General features: G+C 44.0%; 1 protein-coding gene across 1 annotated transcript; it reads right to left on the bottom strand.

Moving 5' to 3' along the window:
* Positions 1-2,533: 2,533 nt before the first annotated feature.
* LOC113436833 (transcription cofactor HES-6) lies at positions 2,534-6,143 on the bottom strand. Its single transcript, XM_026701486.2, has 4 exons — positions 5,875-6,143; positions 5,630-5,716; positions 5,412-5,493; positions 2,534-4,558 (listed from the first exon to the last, which is right to left on the bottom strand). The coding sequence occupies exons 1-4, from the start codon at positions 5,953-5,955 to the stop codon at positions 4,113-4,115; spliced, it is 696 nt and encodes a 231-aa protein (XP_026557271.2). The 5' UTR covers positions 5,956-6,143; the 3' UTR covers positions 2,534-4,112.
* Between the last annotated feature and the right edge of the window lie 15,585 nt (positions 6,144-21,728).

The following is a 21,728-nucleotide window of genomic DNA, read 5'->3' as shown; positions in this document are numbered from 1 at the left end:
TTCACAATTGGATACAATATTTTATCTAAAATTGCTACTGCTTCTTCACTTCTAAGAAGCTTAAGCAACTTGAAGAATGGATCTTTGATAATTATCATCCTTTATTTCAGCATCTCTCTCACACTTGAGTCCCATTTGCTGGATAGCTCTATATCTTATTTCCACTTGGAGAGTTTTCCACTGATAGATTCTACCTTACATATATGACAGCATTTTATATGTATGTGCAACCTACGTGATTCAAGACTATTCCTATGGATGTCATCTTGAAGCTAGTCTATCTAAGACAGAAGTGAAGGGGTGAGTTCCTGGAGTTTATTTTTTATTATTTTTATTATTTTATTTTTATTAAACATTTTAAGGGAAGATAGGAACTAATATGAATATAAAGTAAGGAAAAGGTTCTTGCACTTTTAACTTTCTTTGATCTTGTTTTCTTTTACCTTATAATATTTTGTGGTTCCTGAAATTAACTATTGGCTTATTTCGATGGCTTCTTCATTCATACAAAAATGCTTTTGCACATGAAATATGTGGGAGACCTTTTTCCCCATAAAGATAATTCAATAAGGAAGATTTGGCAGTTCTCACATAAAACCATAGTGCAAAACATGACAAAGGCATGATTTTACCATTATCTGCTGTATCCTCTGAAACAGAAGAACTGGTCAACTTACCTATTATAACAAGTTCTAAAGCTCCAGTGATGCTGACATAGTGTATATTTATTTATTTTGATTTGTCAATCGCTTACAAGATAATAAGTATGAGTATATACATAGTTATGAATACATGAAATGGGTACATATAAGAAAAATAAAACAATAGGACAGGGAGAGTAGGCACGTTGGTGCGCTTATGCCTTTTCATTGTACCTCCCTAACCACAAAGATTCATTGGTGAGGATGGCTACCTTTTAAATAGCTAAAATAATCTTCTATCCCAAATTCTGAGTTTTATTGTGGCCAAATTACCATGTATGTTTTCCCACCTCTGGCTGAAGCCTCCTGTGCTGCTACACTTCATTTCCAAGGGAGAAGGGACAAAAGTCCAGTTCAAAAGGAAAACAGACAGCAGGGTGAGAAGAAAAATCCTCTTGCAAGACTTTATTGAGGTCTGTTCATATTTGTTCCAAAGTTACTATCTCAACACAAATAAACACAAGCCCAACAAAATATTAGTGCTCACATCCTTTCAAAATGATAACTTTTCTGAACAACCTCTTTGTAAAAGCCTAATAACTTACCTTATCCATATTTTCATTGAATAAGTATCATATTGACATGCCCTTCATTTATCCGTTCAAATGTATTAGGAGTTTTATAAAGGATAATTTTGTAACATTTCAGTTTTAAATGTTTATAGATTTATAATCTTTAAGACAGAAAGTTCCTTTCATTGACATACATACAGATTTTTAAAATGGACACAGGACCTAGAACGCTGAAAGTTTCTTCTCCATGGGTGGAATAATTTTAAGAAGCTATTATCAACAGACTCATTCCTCAAGGATTATATAGTTTATTTGAAAACAGAAGTTCTAAATGTATGAGGTCATCCTAATGCTTTCAATGAATGCAGCTCACTATGTGCAGTGTAGTTCAGGAATGCACCTGAATTACTTCAAAAGTTTCCAAATTACCCTCTCCCATAATAGATAATGTAAAAATATGTGTTTACATATCACTAATACATTTTTCATTCCAGATGGAAAGATTACAAAACGCCTTTTATTACAATGTTCATTATTTATTAACATTTAGATTCGGAGAAGTATTCTATTCTGGTCCGCCTGCATGTATGTCAAAATATTTTCTGAACTCTTGAGAACATCTTTTCCCTCTCAAAATTGAAGAACAACATGGTGCTGTCAAAAAGATTCTAAATAAACTGCAGCTTGTTATGTTGACCATTTAGTGATTCCTCATCATGGCTAAAACAATATCATTTTTGGATAGAAAATGGGACTTTATACTTCCTCACTACAATATATTCTCATGGTTTGCAATAGAGGAAGAAACCAAGGGTATAAAACCATTTTTGTTCTTTATTTCAGAGCTTTTAAACTCAAACAGCTGCCTGGAGACAGACTATGTACAATGGAATTTAATTTACTGAATGTATGCTGGTTCCCTTGCTCCAAATACTCATACTGTACCATCATAGATCATCATTTTAGCCATTGTCCATCCACTGCAGGATGAAGGCCACTTCTGCATGTTTCAATACGGTCCTGAGCTGTTTTTTGCCAATTGGGCCTACAATGCTTGCTGATGTCGTCAATTCATATATGGTGTTATTTTCACTCTTGATATTATTGCTTGATTTACACAAGAAAACCTTCCTCTATCTACCCTAGAAGCAGAAAGGCCTTTCCAAGGAAGGTCATTCCTTCTTCTTGGAGAGGGCAAAGGGGAAGAGAGAATGGTGAGAAATTCGTACACTGGAAGAAAAACAACTCTTGGGCCAGGCTTTGAATTAAGACCATTTACATCAGATGGCCTAAAAGGCAGTTTACAAAGTACACACCTTCCAGTCAATGTTGTTTCCACTTTTTATTGTTCCACATAGTTAACAAAAAGAAGTATTACACAGACAGCCCACATTTTACATGTTTATCCCTCCTTTTTCCTAAATTGGGGCATTTTCATAGGTTAACAACTTCTGCAATCTGATGCCCCCAACCATCTTTGCTGGTTGTACTGGAAATGAAACAGAATATCAGGTTGAGAAGACTGCCATAGATATCTATGATATGAAGGTTTCCTGGAAAAATAACAGTAAGAATACTAACACTTTTTTTCAAAGACAAGTTTTATGAGGAAGGATGCAGTGGAAGATTTTTTTTAAAAAAAGTTGTGGTTGTCAGCTTTCTAACCAATTAAGTGTCATTAACTGATTTCCATTCAACCAGGTTTCATTTGTCCAAACTGTCAAGAGTTATAGCTTTAAATTGGTTTCTATGCAAATTTACTTAGGTTTAAGCAATACTCAACAGTTTTCCTTGCTTCTAAATGAGCATGCTTGCATTGCTTGAAAATTTGCTGGGTTATATTTTCAAAAACTGAATCTGGAAGACGCAGAACAAATCTGAGGAATTTAGTGTGCTGAAATCAAGATCAATCCAAGAACAAATGAAACATTCCAGCTTCTCTGGACTTGAACAGACAAGTTCAGTACAAGAATTAAGTGCTTAATTACCAATGTTTGCACTCAGGGATACATATTTATTAATCACTAACATGGAACTGAATATCTACAGCAATGTTGTGCCTTAAAATACAAGCAATCAATGAACTTTTATTTTAAAAAAGATTAAAATAAAAATTTGACAAGCGATGTACATATACATACATATATGTGTGTGTGTGTGTGTGTGTGTATATATATATACACACACACACACACATATACACATATATATCTCATAGTAAAATTCATGTTCATTTTGTGCTAGATGCGCACAAAACACATTTCTAGAAGGCACCCTGCCACCAATGTTTTAAATGTTTACCCCATTCAATCCTGATTTCCAGTTTCCTCTTCCTTCACTGAAGGAGAAATCCTAGAATACTAAACTCATCAAGAAACTAGCTGCATCAATATCCCTTTCAGGGATTTTCCTTGGCTTATTTTTTTTAAAAAAATCTATCATTAAAATATATGAAATTCTGCATTAATGCTTTACTTCATACCTTTAATTGAATTAAACCAACAGCTTCTCAAATCTACAAGGGCTTTTTCTTAACCCAAACTACAAGTATTGGAGGCACTTACTACATCCCCCACAAGAAAAAAGTAAGTTGCAAAAACAGTGCTGTGCATCAAAAGAGCTCTTTTGCATACACTTCCAAATCTTTTGACCCCACACCCTTAGCAATAATTAAGAAAAAAAAAGTCATACAAATTTCAGTTCTCATACTCACAGATGAAATGTTAGTTTACTTAGCAATTCAATATTTGACAGTGAAAGAGTATCAGCTATACAGTCCTGCATATAATATAAATGCACTATCTGAAATCCTCACTGTCTATATTCCAATGGCTAGAAGAACACAGCGCTCAAGTATTCTCCCTATTAGGTAGATCTGTGTTGGTTCTTGTGAAGTTTATTACCATGGTCTCCACAAAGATTTGGAAAGGCTGGAAGAAGGCACATTTTGACTCCGAGACCTATCCAGTCCATCCAAAGAGATGTGGCTTTGTTCTGTCTCTGTGTTGTCCAGATCTGAGCAAATCTCTTCACTGGAGGAAGGTGAAGGAAGAGGGGAGGTGAGACTTGACAGGCTTAAAGTTCCATGTGAATCTCCAGGCATTTGAGAAGGCTCATCTCCACTTGGCTGCTGGCTGATGGAGGGATCTGATAAGACATCCACAATCAGGTCTTGAAAACTGCCTTCGTTCAGGGGCATTGACTCTAAAAGGTGATTCAAGAGCTCTGCTGCAATGGTAGAATCAATCCCAGGACAATTGGAGACAAATGTATGAACTTCATGCATGCATTGAATATACCCAGCTGCAAAGCGTTCACTGGCCTCTCGCTGCATTTTGTCGCCACCTGAGATGCAGGTAAATAAGGAAACAAATACAACCAAGTCACAAATCACCTCTTTTTAGATCTTTCATCAATAATGTATTTGAATCAATTCCTCTCATCTCACAATGTCAACTAGTTTAACTGTATTACACTTGCAGCCATGCCTGTGAAAAACCCTTTTACATTAACATTAAGATCTCGAATGGAAGGATAGTCAGAATTCATTTCAAAATTGATTGGAAAAGCCACATTATATCCAAGAGGGAAAGTCTAACTGAACAAGTTCCACTTTTGGAAGACAAGAGTTTTAAAGCATTTCAGTTTCTGTTCAGAAAAAAACTCTTTAAAATATTTCTATGACATTTTTAAAAATTTCACTCTTATGAAGCTGCAGAGCTGCAAGTATCCAGCTAATTAAGATTGGGAAAAATAATTGATCAGTTATAACATAAAAGATTCAGGAAAGGAAAAGAAACACTGAAATAATTAAGGGTAAGGAATGGAATAAAATGGTCAAGGAGGATCTGTCTTTTATTCTAAAAGAATATGTTCAAAATAGCAATGTCAACAAGGGCCTAATCCAGTTAGAAGAAACTGTCCAATTGAAGGAACAAAAAGTATCTCAAAGCACTTTGAAAAACAGAAGGGTCTTTCCCAGGCAGTAATTACAATTAGTCCAATTAGGAATTCCATGAAAGCAGCAGCCTATATTCTTGCAGGAACGGGTCTTTTTAGAACTGTTACCCCTTCTTCGGAAAAACCAAGCAGGATCACCTCCTGTGGGAGTTCACTCGCCAATCTACCGGAGGGTCCCTTTTAATGTAGCCACCCAGGAGAATGAGGCGCAGGGATGACGGGGGCAGCCGACACTCACCTAGCGACCTGCTCTGCAGGATTCCCTGCACTCGCTTCACCGTCAGCTCCAGCACCTCGGCGTTCTCCATCTTCGTTTGGAACTAGAAGGAAGCAAAACGCGCAGCGGGACACAAGAATGGTCAGCCCCAGCCTTCCCCTCCCCTCCGCCGCCAACACTCCTCCCCTCCCCTGCGGAGATCCCCATCCCAGCCCCTAAATCTTCGCCCGCCAAGTCACCTCGGTTTCCGACAAGATCAGCCGTAGCTCTTGCAGGCTTTCGTTGATTCGCGCTCGCCGCTTCTTCTCCACCAGCGGCTTTCTTGCCTGGCCAAGGCGGGAGGAAGCAAAAGGAAAGGGCGTAACTAACAAACAACCCGCTGCACGCGCGTGGGAATGCATATGCCAGGCAGCTCGAGGCTGCAGAGCCGCATCCATCCCCGCCACCCGTCGGCATCTCTTCCCCTGGCTCCCAGGCGCCTCACCTTCCTATCTCCTCTGGCCTGGGAGAAATCCTCCTCGTCCCGGCTCGATCGGGTTTTTTTGGAGCGAAAGGAAGGAGCCATGGTGATCCAGGGCAAACGCAACGAAAGCGAAGGGCAACCAGGCAGGCCGGCGGGTGGAAGGGGGAGGAGAGGGAAGGAGAAGAGGCGGCTCCTATCGCAGCAAAAGCCGGGCGGGCCCCCCTCCTCCTCCAACCCCAAAATGTCTTCCTCCCTTCTTCCCGGGGCCGATTTCCAGCTCCGCAAACCCATTCGGCGCCCCCTCCCGGAGCCGGCGCCCCAGCCCTATTTATAGGGTCTAATTTGCATGTCAATGAGCCTATTGGACGCCGTGCGCAGAGTGGAAGCTCAAATGTGGATCCAAAGCACCAATAACAGGCGGGCGCTTTGTCTCTTCGGTGGCCGGAGAAGCCGCGAGGAGGGGAGAAAATCGGACCAATGGACGTGAGGTCCCGTCCTGTGTGCGTGCATCGGACCGGGGGGTTTCGGTTGTTCGGAGCGTTTTGTGTGGCTGGGTTTGGTTTGGTTTTACCCCTCGCTGCCGTTGGCGTGTTTTTTTGCGCAGCCTTTCAGTCCCGTCAGTTATAACGAAGGGTGGTCGGTCTTCCCAATAAATCTCTTTATTGGTTTGGTTAGAAAGTTATGATTCCAGAATCTGGCTAGGATAAAAACTGCATATTCGGGAGAGAGCGAGCTCAGAAATGCCTGTATTTATGCCCGCTCAGGCATTGAGATTGGTATAACAAAGAAACATCGACAGAAGGGGCTACACAGTGGAAGCTTCCGTCTTACATTCAGCCCCCACTGGGATTTCTTTTATATTAGATATTGTGCTGATTTACATCTCAACTTGGAAACTTCGATCAATTGAACTGAGAAAGATTTGTAGTTTTCCTTTAAGGTTTTTCCTTTTCTGCCAAACTAGACTGAGAAAAGTGACTGCCTGCTGTTAAAGAACATCTGGAGTGGAAGGATCTCTGGGCAGCAACAATACAAGCAATTTTAGGGAATGACACCAGTTGAAAAGTAGTTGCAGCTTTATACAGAAGTGGCAAAACGGGTGTCAAACTCAAGGCCCACGGGCCAGTTGCAGTGTGTGGGGTGCTTAGATCTGGCCCATGGGGCTGCCCTGGAAACAGCGTAGGATTGGCCTGCAGGGCCTTAGCCAGTGCAAACAGGCTTCCAAGCTCCATTTTTACTGGCAGAGGATTTCAGGAGGCTGGCACAGCCGAAAACGGAACTGGGAAGCCTGTTTTCACTGGCAGAGTGCTCGGGCCACCACAGGTGCCCCTGACTCAAATGATGTCAAGCTGGCCATGCCCCCCTGGGCCCCTGAGGTCAAGCACAACCCTGATGGGGCCCTCAATGAAATCGAGTTTCACAAGACAACACTTGTTCTTGGAACTAACACTAATATAGCAGGACTTACACGCCTGGCACATCACTAGCAATACTGCAGAGGCTCACTGTCCATACAACTGCTCACTGCTATACAGATGATCCTTGACTTACAATAGTTTGCTTAGTGACTATTTGAAGTTACAATGGCAGCAGTGGTGGTATTCCAGTTTGGCCCGTTTCTGGCATACTAGTAGTGCCAAAGATCAGCTGGCAGAGAACTGGTTCGCTCCGAGTCTCTCCGCCACTCTGCAGTTGGGCCCGCCCACCCGGGGGTCCCATACTGACCTTTATTTCCTGCTTTTGAAAAGCAGCTGCTTTGTGCGGCACAGCAGATTGCCACGCGTCGGCTGTTGAAGCTGCAGGGAGAGTGCAGGATTTCAGGAAGTGAGTAGGAAAGCCTCTGCGCATATGCAAAGTGCACATTTGGCAAAGTGTGTGCATGTGCACAAAAGGTGCCCACCAAGCCACACCCACCAAACCGGTGGCGAACCACTTTGAAACCTACGACTAAACAGCACTGAAAAAAGTGACGTATGACCATTGTTCACACTTCTGATTGTTGCACATGATTTACAGTTGAATGCTTAACAACTGACTCATATTTATAACGGATGCAGTGTGCTGATGTGTGATCATCTTTTGCAACCTTCTAGGGAGAAAGGTCAATGGAGAAATCAAATTCACTTAACCATGTTGCCAAATGTGGCAAAAAGGTCATAAAATATGGCAAAACTCAACAAATTTCTCACTTACATAAATTTTGGGCTCGGTTGTGGTCTTAGGTTCAAGACTGCCTCTATATGAAAGCAGTATTCTGAACATGTTGATGATGTCACGAAAAATGGAGCACTTCACCCTTTGTTTGCATTATAGCACATACCTGAAAAAATAACCCCTAACTCACTGTGCACAGGCTGTCATTTATCTTCCATCAGCAGAGTATAGAGGCAAATTCTATAATGTTTGCATAATGCATAGGAACAGAAAACAATCAAAAACCTAACCAGGGCAACATGTTTCTATGAATTGTACTTTCTGCTAGTGTTTGCCAGAAATTAGTACAGAACATTGTACAGCTTTTTACATGGGAACTAATTCTCAGTCATAATAATTAGAGTTTGGTAGCACTTTTCCCAATTAACATACTTTATTAAAAGATACAAGCTTTCATCAAATGCACACAGAGGTTGTAAAATTTAAATTGGGATGGCATGGAGGAGGTACGTAGAGAAGTTGAATCTATATGAAAATATCATCAAATCTATCATATATATAGGCAGATGGTATGCCTATATACAAATAGTTGCATTTGTTCCAATCCACTTGACAGAGGTGCTCAGTTGAGGGAATTAAACCAGACATTCAGGAGATTGAGTTAACAATCTACTGAAATTTATTGACAAATCAATAAGAGTCAAATCGGTTTCCATGAGACATCATTTTAAAGACCAGCAAACAGAACTATAAAACACCACTGATTGTTAATAATAACTTACAGCTCAAAACACTCAAATGCATTATTAATGTGCCAGAGATCATAACTGATAATGATGCCATTTTTTTTAGATGCTGGATGGCATGCTCATATTTACATACAGAGTACAATCCAACTTGTGGTAGATTCTCACAAGCAATGAAGAACAACAGGACAATTATATATCATAGGTATCAGACCCTGTAAGACAGGGGGCGCCAACCTTTTGGACTTCAGGGACCACTAAACTCATAATTTTAAATCCCAGGTGTTAGGAATGATAGTCACCTAACAGTTGGGCTGGCAATATATAAACCAGGATAGTTATTTAATACTGTTGTATCTTTAAGAGATTGCTGTAATTGTGATTGGCTGAGGTTCCTCCGTTGGCCATAAGATAGAGCCAGAAACCTGGTTTGTTCTCTTCTTGCATTTCCCTATTGCCTTTTGCCTGATCATTGTTCTGCTGGAATTGTTGTTAGTCTTCCAAACTGTTAGCAAACTCCGTTTACTGAACTTTGTTTATGATACTGGACTTAGTTTTTGGATTATCTTTGGATTGATTGTATTGAATACTACCTGCTTTTACTGTGTATGATTTGGACCGTTTGTTGGACTTTGTTTATCTGTTTACAGGAAGTAAAACCTACATTTTACTATTCAGTGTATCTGTATACTGGTTGTGTGTTATTCCTCACCACTCTCACTATGTTTCCTTGAGTGCACTCGTTCTCCTAACAGCGAAAACCTCAACTTCAGGGACCACTGACCAGTTCTGTGGGCGTGGCCTAATATGTGGGTGTGGCTTGGAGGTCATGTGACTGGCTGGGCATGGCTTGTATGTAAATATTATAAATATTTATGTAAATATTGAATTTTTTATTAAAAAAGAGCAACCTTTATCCAAAATCAGACAAAGCAGACAGGCAGATTGAGTTGCTCACAGAATCACAGATTTATTCAGATATCTATCTGTCCACCATCGGCTAGCTCAGTCTCTCAAATTTGCTTGCCATGAGTCTGCACTGAATAATAGAACCTTCAGTCCTAAGAGAGGTCCGGCTGTGCTTAAAAGCAGAGCTGAAGATCTAAAGACTAGCTAGAAAGCAAGAAATCCAACTATTTCCTGCTTCCTAGCTAATCTAAATATCACAGCTGATGGTTGGAAAAATAGCAATTTAGCAGACAAATTTGCCGGGTAATTAGTGAGTGGGTGGGGAGGGTTCCCGTGGGCCATGTGGGCGGCGCCGCCTTGTGTTTCTGTGCAGCCTGGATTAATTGCTTGGGGGGGGGGGTGCTCTGGGGGTGAGATTTCTCTATGGCCCACCAAAATTTTCTTGCGGCCCACCAGTGGGTCGTGGGCCACTGGTTTGCAACTGCTGCTGTAAGAAACCCACATGTCTATTTTGCCCCCACATTTACATCAACAATGCCACTGCAAGCCCAAACAAGTATAAACACAAAATTAGAGGGATCCTCACATACTCTTCCTTCAATATGATAAATGACATTAACTGCCAGCAACCCCCCTCTGGATTCTACATAGGACAAATGGCACATTTTCTGCAAAATAATTCTTGGGAGACAAATTTGGCATCAGGACTCAAAACAAGGACAATGTAGAAACAGCATTTTAGTCTTCTTGGACACTATAGCACAGTGGTTCCCAAACTTTTTTGGTCCACTGCCCCTTTGGTGCTACAAATTCATCCTCAGTGTCCCCCACTCGGGTGGGATTCAAATTTCTGTGGGTGTGGCCTAATTTGAGGGTGTGGTTTGCTGGTCACACGACTGGGTGGATGTGGCTTGCTGGTCATGTGACTGGGTGGGCGTGACCAGGTGACTGGCAAACCAAATACAAGTGGTTCTCACTTAATGACCGGTTATTTAGCAAGTGTTCTAATTTATGACTCGCTTCCCCAGAGTTACTTGACCAGTTCTTGGAGTTTTGATAGTCTTGACCATGTTTCGTCCACAAAACCTTTAATAGAAGCCAAAGAGGTTTCAATGTGCTGGCAAAGATGTTTCAATGTGGAAAAGGGCCCCAGTCTAAACTAGGCCTCATTCAATCTGATGCATCAGGTCTCTCTCTCTCTCTCTCTCTCTTTCTCTCCCTCCCTCCTTCCCTCCCTTCCTCTCAGACTGGTTTTGCTCTACTTTCCCGATGTGCCTGTGGGGCCGGTGCTTCGAGCATGGATGGATGGATGAGAGAGAGAGAGAGAGAGAGAGAGACAGGCAGGCAGGCAGGTAGGCAGGAAGGAAGGAAGGCAAACAGACAGACCTTTTGGATGGATGGATGGATGGATGGATGGATGGATGGATGGATGGATGGATGGACGGACAGACAGACAGAATGCGACAGCGGCGGCACTTTGGGAAAGCAGTGGCAGCGGCTTTTCCCAACGTGCTGCCGTATTTGAGGCACCAATTCTGGAGCATTACTACAGTCAATGGGTGAACCTGCAGGGCCAGTGCCTTGAACACCCCCCTGCCACCTCTTAGCATCCCCAAGGGGGCTGGCAGAGGGGGGCTAAGAGGTGGCAGGGCGTCGTTCGAGGCGCCGGACGGCCCTGCGATTTCACCCATTGATTAGCACTGCTCCGGAGCTGGCGCCTCCAATACAGAAGCGCTGGCACGTTACATGCCGCCACGGCTTCATTCGACACGCCGCCCCCCTGCCATCTCTTAGAGGCCTTCTGCTGGCCCCCTTGGGGATGCTAAGAGGTGGCAGGGGGGCGTTCAAGGCACCAGCCCTGCAGGTTCACCCATTGACTGTAGCACTGCTCCGTAACCGGCACCTCAATGGGTGAACCCACAGGGCCAGCTGGCACCTTGAACGTCCCCCTGCCATCACTTAGCGCCCCTCTGCTGGCCCGCTTGGGGACACTAAGAGGTGGCAGGGGGACAGTGCATTGAATGCTGCCGCGGTGGCATATAATGTGCCACCGCTTCTGCATTGGAGGCGCTGGTTTTGGAGCGATGCTACAGTCAGTAGGTGAACCTGCAGGACCGGTGCCTCGAATGCCTCCCTGCTGCCTCTTAGCGTCCGCAAGGGGGCCAGCAGAGGGGCGCTAAGAGGTTGCAGGGGGCGGCACATCAAACGCGGCTGTGGCAGCACGTAACGTGCCACCGCTTCCGCATTGGAGGTGCCGGCTCTGGAGTGCTACAGTCAATGAGTGAACCTGCAGTGCCACCACCTCGAACGCCCCCCTGCCGCCTCTTAGTGTCCCCCTGCCAGCCCCTTTGCCTCTTAGTGCCTCCCTAAGGCATCCCACCACCCCCAGGGGGCGGTACCGCCCACTTTGGGAACCACTGCTATAGCAGATCTTGAAGTGACTGTTTTGAAAAAATGGGACTGTGACTTCAGTCATCACTGAGTGAGAAATAGCTGAATTCACATACATCAAAATGTTTCGGGCAATCTTAGAAAGTCTGAAAGAGCCTATTCTCTCTTTAACACAATATCCTGTGCTCCACAATGGAAACATCTAAGATAAATAACAATCATAAGAATGATTGTTCCCTGTTGCCAAGCAGCAATAAACCATTTCCCATAAACAATAGTATTTATTATGTCATGTATTCTAATATAATCACAGAGATATTGTGACAATATCACAGAAATATTGTGACAGCATAGAGGTAGCATGGCTATTTGACAAGCTGTATGAAATAATGGTTTACAACTTTAGCCATCATTACATTTCTATTAATGCATTCAAACTAATAAATCATGCCTTTTGTCACTATTGAATGGCTTATTCTTCACTTATATTTTCTAAATATAAATGACTTGCATTATTGTTCCACACATTTAACCATCTCTTACAGCTTTTCCTAGTTCAGTGCCTTCCAGAGTGCTGGGTGTAAATTTTTAAAGGGTGGGGGGACCATTAAAGTACTTAGTCCAGCAGAAAGCAAATCAAGCTAAAACTGCTTTTGTTTTTAAAACAAAAATGTATCAGAATGTCACATAAATGCAATTACATGATCATAGGAACTAGGGAATTTAGGTGGTCTGCTTAATTCAGTTTGATAATATTTGAGAAGTATATGCTTATCTTTCTTAAGGAGAAAGAAGGAAACCCCAAAAGTTACACTAATTTGACTGACCGTGATTTGGTTTCCGCAGGAAGGTTTAAAAAAGGTGGTGGCTATAACTGTATGGTCAAAGGCCCGCATTCTATCTGCATCGCCTTCACAATGCATTTTTTAAAAGGCTGGATTTTCTATTGCAGAGTCATCTTCTTGGCTTTGACCTATACTTGTGGAAGTCATTGGTGATGGAATGGAATCCATCCTCAAGTGCTAAAAGACCTCAGCCCATTAGGAGGAAAGATAATTTTTTGCCAATGATTAAATATAGACAGACCCTATATGAACATATTTTTTTCTTACAAAGGTAAATGTAATCGTTTGTGGAAATGGGGAATAACCTTTAGAGACAGGACAAAGCCACAGACCAGGCAATGGTCAAAAGAGAGACATGGGAGTTCACAGAAGGGATAGGGGTGCAAAAATATTTCAAAAGGAAGCCTATTTAGTTTCTTGGATTATAAAGATGGGTGGAGAGAGATGTACATTCAGACTTGCAAAATTCTACTAATTTAATCTTATAATAAAAATAGAAGTAGTATCAGTGGTGGGGTGGGATTCAAATTTTTTTTGCTACCCTTTCTGTGGGCATGGCTTGAGTGTGGCAGGGGAAGGATACTGTGAAATCTCCAGTCAGAGGTGGTAATTGCTGGTTCTCTGAACTACTCAAAATTTCCACTACCGTTTCTCCAGAACTGGTCAGAACCTGCTGAATACCACCTTTGAGTAGTATGTCTGGGTATGCTTCTTGTCTAGACTACCTAGAAAGTCTGACAGACTCATATACCATCTGCTATCTTTCCAGGATAAGGCATGCTATATAAAACCCAACCCAACCCATTTTATTTTTATTCTTGATTTTTATTAACAACAAAAATCCCCTAACCTTCCTTTTTAGTTAACTACTGGGTATATTGTCCTATCAGTCCCATGGCGTATTTTGATTCAAACGTTAAACTGAAGTTGGTTTTATTGAAAATACCAAGCATTAGGCAGCATTAATAAGAACCTTATTTGGGCTCATGTAACCAAGCCAAAACTAGTCAAACTAACCATATTGTGGCTTGGCTCAAAGTATGAAGCAGGGCAGGATCAGGGCAGTGATTAAGTAACAGCAAAGTTGTTATTAAAAATTATTTTAATATAACTATCACTGACATTTTTTCTTGTAATAGTCTATTTGTTTCTGATCTGGTATGTCTTCATTTGCAAAACTACAGATTCAATCTCCAATAATTCTTAGCACTGCTGACAGTGCTTACAAATGCAGAATGGAAGCATGTCATAAATTAGTTACACATTTTATAGAACTAGTTAATCATTTTTGTTATGTCCCTGGGACTCTCCACAGTCCCCACTCAGGTCCGCTCAAGTTGTGGGGGGCGTTACTGCCTCCCCATTGGCTGACCACCCCAGCAGCCGGCTATATAAGCAGGCTGCGGGGTTCGATTAGCCGCTGGTTGTTGCGAGCCCGTTCCAGGCTGGCGAGCTCAATCAGCCCTTTATTTCTAATAATAAAGTATTTGTTGCTTGCAATGCCCTGGCTAAGTCTCTCATTCCTCCGAACTTAACACTGGCGACGAGGATGGGATTCTTTCCAGAGGCATAACGCAACCGCTGAGTCACTAGCCGCTGATCCCAGCTAGAGAGAGAAAGCGATCAGCCGGCAACGAAAGCGAACTAGGGAAAGTGAGAAAAACGCTGTAGCCGTTTTACTAGCCTGCAGCGAACGCTGAGCCGCAGCCAGAGAGAAAGAGGTCAGCGAACTAATGAAAGTGAGAGAAACGCCTGTAGCCGTTTTGCTAGCCTGCTACAGAAGGAAGTGTAGCGCTGCGAGCTGCAGCCGCTCATTCTAAAAGGCGCGAAATTCAAACGGCTGTCAGTTGAATTTCCCATCTAGTAACAGCGCGGTGCTGTAAGCTGAAGTCAGGCGCGAAATTCAAAAAACGCTGCCAACGGCCGTTGCAGCCAAAACACCAGCAGTCCCAGAGAGAGAATTGAGAGTTGTAAAAACACCTCTCCAGAGCTGAAGTCACTAGCCTTTTGCTGGCACAAAAAACCTTTCCTGCTGCTACCCAGAGAGATTTTCTCAACAGGTCATCTAACGAGGATTTCATCATGAACTCCCACCCAGCCTTCCCATCGTTCAAACCGTCATATAAGAATCGTTTTAATCATTACATCGATGCCATAGGGCTGGCTGATGCAGGGGAGCACCGGAAGAAATCATTTTTTCTGAGCTATTGCGGGGCCATCGTCTTCGACACTGCCACAGCCCTGGTAGCTCCACGTGAGTTAAGAAACGTCCCCTGGACCGAACTATTAGAAATCCTCACTAACCATTATTCTCCTAGACCCTCACAGATTGCCAGGAGGTTCACCTTCCGCATGAGGAAGCAGACTGAAAAAGAGTCTATCAACCAATACATGGCTGCCTTGAGGACTGCAGCACTCCATTGCGGGTTCGGAAGCTACCTTGATGACATGCTCCTCGACCAGCTCGTATGCGGGGTCAAAGACCTCCATCTCCAAAGACGTCTATTGGCCAAGAGGGACCTCAACCTCGCCCAAGCCGTCGAGGAAGCCTTGGCATCAGAGTTGGCTACCCAATCAGCCACGGAAATCCAAGGCCCCATGCACAAACAACCCGCTGCCACCATCCATTCAGAAGAGGTGGTCAACACAGAGGAGTCCAGCGACCAGGCTGACATCCACCGCCTTGCTCAGACCAGACAACCACAGGTAGGAGCCAGGCAAGAAAGCAGCCATCCGACTAAGCACATCACCCTGTGCCTGTCCTGTGGCGGATCTCATCCGAGGGCCACCTGCAAGTTCAAGGGAGCCACCTGCAACAATTGCCTCAAAAAGGGGCACATAGCCAGAGTCTGCCAAGCTGCTCGCTGTCCCACGCACGGGGGCCCCTCCTCCTTTTCACGATCGGGTCCACAAAGGCAAGTACTAAACTGTCGCACTCGCCATTTTGCTAAACATACCTGCAATGCCATTAGTAAAATCTCGCTCTCTGTCCTATTAGAAGGTAAACCTTGCCTTATGGAGGTTGACACGGGGGTCAGCGCTCTCAATTATTTCGTGGAACACCCTCAAGAAGCTGCAGCCCAAGCTATCCAGGAACCAACTCCAGAAGTGCCACTCTCCTTGAGGGACTACCAGGGGAAGGACATTCCGGTACTTGGCAAAGGCAAGTTCCATGTTAATTTTAAAGCTTTCAAAGGTTACCTGCCTCTAGTGGTAGTTAGCGGCAACCTCCCTCTCTATTGGGGCTTGATTGGTTTCCCCATCTCGGCCTAGGGTTAACAGGAGTCCATGCTGTCTCCACCTCTGACACTGACTCCTTATTCGCTGACTACTCAGACGTATTCAGCAATGAGCTGGGATGCTATAACGGTACCCCCATCTCATTCACAGTAGACCCCCAGGCAGTTCCAATTAGACTAAACCCCGCAGAGTCCCATTCGCCATCCGGCCTAAACTGGATGCGGAGCTAGACAAGTTATTGAAGCAAGGGGTCATTGAACCAACAGACTTCGCCAAGTGGGAGACGCCAATCGTCACCCCCCTTAAGAAGGATGGCAGTCTAAGAATTTGCTCGGACTATAAAACCACAATCAACAAATTTTTACAAGTTAGGGCTTACCCAGTCCCTGTCATACAACATCTATTGCACACTTTTGAACCCGGCAACATTTTCGCCAAGTTGGACATGTCTCAAGCGTATCAGCAGTTCCCTGTTGACAATCAAACAGCCGAACTGCAAACCATCATCACCACAGGGGTGCCTTCCGCTGCAAGCGTCTCCAATTTGGCGTAAGCGTTGCCCCGGCATTTTCCAATCCTCATGGAGCGCATACTCCAGGGTCTCTCTGGCGTAGTACCCTACTTCGATGATATATTGGTCTCGGCCAGGGACAGACCCCAACTCTTCCAGAGAGTCAGAGCAGTGTTAGACAGGTTCAGACAGCATGGGCTCAAATTAAAAAGGGAGAAATGTGCCATTGCCACTAGACAGGTAGACTTTCTGGGCTATAAAATTGACGCCTCAGGTATTCACCCCCTGGAGTCCAAGGTTAAGGCAATCCATGAAGCACCCACACCAACAACCAAAGCAGAGTTACAAGCCTTCTTGGGGTTATTGAACTTTTACGCATCATTCCTGCCCCATAAAGCTTCAGTAGCTGAGCCTCTCCACAGGCTCTTAGATAAAAACTCTCCTTGGCACTGGGGTCACAAGGAAGACACTGCTTTTCACGCAGTCAAATCGTTACTCACTTCTAACGCAGTACTTATTCAGTTTGACCCCCATCTTCCACTAGTGTTGGCAGCTGACGCATCCCCTTTCGGGATTGGAGCTGTTTTAAGCCACAGACTACCAAATGGCTCCGAGGCACCAATCGCCTTCTTTTCTAGAACCCTCTCGTCAACAGAGCGAAACTATAGCCAGATAGACAAGGAGGCTTTAGCTGCCGTAGCAGCAGTTAAGAAATTTCACGAATTCCTGTTCGGCCACTCTTTCGAACTAGTCACGGATCATAAGCCTCTCCTGGGTCTCCTGGCCGGCGACAAACAAACCCCACAAGTGTTGTCCCCAAGAATGACGAGGTGGACCCTATTCTTGGCAGCCTATTCGTATAAACTCATACACCGCCCAGGAAAAACCTTAAGCCACGCAGACGCTCTCAGCCGCTGCCCCCTGCCTGCTCCAGCTGAAGACCCGGCCCCGGTCCACGCTATCTTTGAGGTCACCCAGCTCGACCTTCCTGTCACTGCCCTCGATATCGCCACCAAATCCAAAAAGGACAAAACGGTTGCCCAGGTACTGGACTGGGTGAGGAGGGGGTGGCCGGGCACGAGTATTTCTAACGATTTCACACCCTTTAAAATACGCCAACAAGAATTATCTTGTTTGCAGGGCTGTTTGCTGTGGGGCACCAGAGTGGTCATCCCGGCCCAACTGCACACCCGAGTCTTGGAAGCACTACACGAGGGCCACCCTGGCATTGTCAGGATGAAGGCGTTGGCACGCAGCTACGTGTGGTGGCCTGGCCTCGACGACGACATCAGCAAATGGGTAAGCTCGTGTCAACCCTGCCAGGAGTCTAGACCATCCCCTCCAATCACCACCCCCACAAAGTGGGAAAGCGCCAACGCACCCTGGTCCAGACTGCACATTGACTTAGCGGGTCCAGTTCACGGCAGAATGTTCTTGGTGTTGGTGGACTCATACTCTAAGTGGATTGATGTGGCCCAACTATCCACCACCACCACTCAAGCCGTCACCAAGGTATTGACCCGCCTGTTCGTGACCCACGGGCTTCCAGACTCCATAGTTTCTGACAACGGCCCCCAGTTTGCCTCAACAGAGTTCAGCCGTTTTGCCGCAAATCTGGGCATCCGTCACATCTTCACGGCTCCCTTTCACCCCGCCAGCAACGGGTTGGCAGAGAGAGCCGTTAGAACCACGAAGGAAGCATTGGCCAGATTCGGCAATGAAGACTGGCACCATAGACTATCCCGTTTCTTGCTGGGTCAACACGCAACCCCGTGCACAGTCACTAATAAATCCCGGCCGAACTACTGATGGGCAGACGCCTAAGAACCGTGTTAGATAGACTTCACCCTAATTACTGCCCTGACTCACCCTCGCTTCTTCAGCGGGAGCAGAGGTTTTGTTTTGCAGGAGAGCATCTTCGCGAGGAACTATGCGGGAGACCCACTGTGGATCCCTGGAGTGGTCATTGCCATCACCGGTCCCAGGTCATACAAAGTCCAGTTAGATGACGGTCGCATCTGGAGGAGACACCTGGACCAGCTTCGTAAGCGCCTAGTCACTACGCCTGCGCAGAACCATGGGCACAACCCAACACACAGGCACCAAGCCAGACTCCCTTCAACTTCAGCCCGGGAGATACTCCACCACCTCCACGTGAGTCACTAAGCGAGGAGCCAGACAGAGACCACGCAGAGGGTATGTCGCCCAAACCAACGTACGAGGACACACCGTTGCCAGTCGGCTGTTCTACCCCCGTACCAACACAGTCCGCTGAGCATGCCCGCGTTTCCTCATCAGTTCAACCATCTCCCTCGGGCTCCGGGCCAGTGGTCAACGCACCCGAGCTACGACGCTCAGAGCGCCAGCACAGACCTCCAGCTTATTTGAACGATTACTCATGTTCACATCTGGGGGAAGGGGTGTTATGTCCCTGGGACTCTCCACAGTCCCCACTCAGGTCCGCTCAAGTTGTGGGGGCGTTACTGCCTCCCCATTGGCTGACCACCCCAGCAGCCGGCTATATAAGCAGGCTGCGGGGTTCGGTTAGCCGCTGGTTGTTGCGAGCCCGTTCCAGGCTGGCGAGCTCAATCAGCCCTTTATTTCTAATAATAAAGTATTTGTTGCTTGCAATGCCCTGGCTAAGTCTCTCATTCCTCCGAACTTAACAATTTTGAATGTTTTGCTCCTTCTATTTACCTATTCACAAACTTTCATCATTTGACTTTCCACTGCAAAACAAGTGATTCAGGAGAATTCATTAGAACAAAAATCACTGAATGCTAACCATTGTTTATCTTGAATGAATATTCTCTATGATACCTTAATAGCTGCTTCAAATATGCTTATTTTCCCCCAAGAAGAGACTGTGATCATCATAAAAAGCCACACAAATTTCATATTGATATGGTTGAAAACTTTTTCTCTTCTACATTCATTTGTGCTTTTGGCATTTTCCCTCAAACTACAGAATGAATTTCTGCAGCTTTGTGAATGCAACTTGATGGTGATGACAGTTGGCAGCTGCAGTCCTGTCAACAAGCAGAATCAAAGGAAAGCATTAGATCTTGTCCTTAAGGAGGACAACAGGTGTTCATTCTGTCTTCTTTGTCTCCTTTTTGGTCGTCTCCTCCCTCCTGCTCCCAGTCACTTAGGCAAAGGATGCCATATTTTTTCCTTGTCAATAAAATGAAATATATTTACTGTAGATGTAGGATCCAATTATCATAAACTCAAACAAGGTACATGAAGATGCATTCAAGTGTATTTTTATTTTTTGTCAAAAACTTTTTTTATAAAACATTATTTTTGCCAATTGTTTAGTTAATTGTTTAAAACTGAAATTAAAATGCTTAACTGTAAACTTTTCACAGAAAACATGCAGATATGCTGTTAATAAAGGGGAGGATACTATCAATTTTGGCTCAACTCAGAATAAGTTTAACATGAATTATTAGTAATCATATGAGCTACTGTTTTTTGCTAATTCAACTGACTAGCACATAAGTATATATAATAAATAGTGGAAGAGGCCAGCGAGGTGTGTGTTTTAAATATTGCAGAAATCTGCATGGTCATTTATGCATAATCATAAGGGAACATTTGTGTGGTATATATAAAGCTATGGGATTGATTATCTGGAAATACTAACTCTTTCCACCTTTCTCTTCCTCTTGGGAAAGGTTACATAGAAGGACTCATATATCACTTTTATATTTGTTTTTACAAATAAATCATCTCCCAATCCTTTAGTGAAGAGAAAATAAAAATGGCCACCCTGGAAATGGAGCCATATAAACATTTCTGGTTCCCTGGGAATCCCAAGCTGATAACAGTCAGATATTGAGAACCTTTCTGGGATGTCAGAAGGGATAGAGTTAATCTAATTTGTCCTAATATTATTAAACATTATCTTATGCCCTCCTCTCCATTTCTTTCTAAAGCAAAGAGTAAACTCTTTAAGGAAAAAAAAAGATATCTTTACATTGTGGCCAACACCACCTTTGTTCAACCTGATGTATTGATGGTATCTGAGAAATTTTGAGGATAATTTCCAATACATCTAAAGGGCACTAATGGGATGGGATACACCAGGGGTGTCAAACTTGATTCCATTGAGGACCGAATCAGGGTTGTGTTTGACCTTGGGGGGCTGGGGTGGGTGTGGGCAGGGTGGGTGTGGGCAGCTTGATGTCACTTGTGTCAGGGGTGCCTGTGGCGGCCCAAGGGCTCTGCCAGGAAAAACAGGCTCCTGAGCTCCGATTCTACTGCGACAGCCTCCTGCAACCCTCTGCCAGCAAAAATGGAGCTTGAGAGGGCAACCCGCAGCCCTCCCGAGCTCTGTTTTCATTGGCACAGGCACTGCAGACCATTCCTTTGCTGTTTCTAGGGCAGCCCCATGGATCAGATCTAAGCACCTCATGAGCTGGATCCAGACCCCAGGCTTTGAATTTGACATTCCTGGTATACACCATTATTTCAGAAAAGTTATCTTTGATGTAATAAGCTACCATATTAATTTGTTCCACATGGCTTTCCATTCCATTTAGGTTCACTGAATAATTAAAAAGTATTCATTGATTTATTTACATAAACGGGCATGCATTATCAAAGCCACAGATCATAATTAAATGGTTGTGCAAAAAGGACAATTTGATAGTGGTGGTAACAGTTATATTTTTGCTTTTCCTTTGTTGAAAAATAAATGCTTCATGCTTAATAGAACAGGTATTTAAGATAGCCTTCTACAGCCTGGTCCAGCAAGCTGTACTGTATAACATTCTCGTCATACCCCAGCCTTTTAACATTTTCCTTCCACTTGCACTAAGTTCATCCTGGTGGCTTTCTTTTTTTGTTTAGTTAACTTTTGTTTGTTTGGTTTTTGTATCAATGAGTTTGGGCTGCTGTCTACTGATTCTGTGCTTCACTGAAAAAATAGCAGCATTTCAGGTTCCAGTTCATATGCATGAAGTGCATAATAAGTATTGTTAGGAGTCAAAACAAGCTTTGTGGTGGGAAAAACAGCACTGAATGCTAGAATTTGCCCTCTGTGATTCCTTTGACCTCGTACCCTTTCTTGAT

The sequence above is a fragment of the Pseudonaja textilis genome, chromosome 4, assembly GCF_049901715.1.
Source record: "Pseudonaja textilis isolate UNSWEBS1 chromosome 4, rPseTex1.2, whole genome shotgun sequence".
In the NCBI taxonomy this organism is placed as follows: Eukaryota; Metazoa; Chordata; class Lepidosauria; order Squamata; family Elapidae; genus Pseudonaja; species Pseudonaja textilis.
The sequence above is the reverse complement of the archived record's forward strand: the minus strand, read 5'-3'. Positions and strand labels throughout refer to the sequence as shown.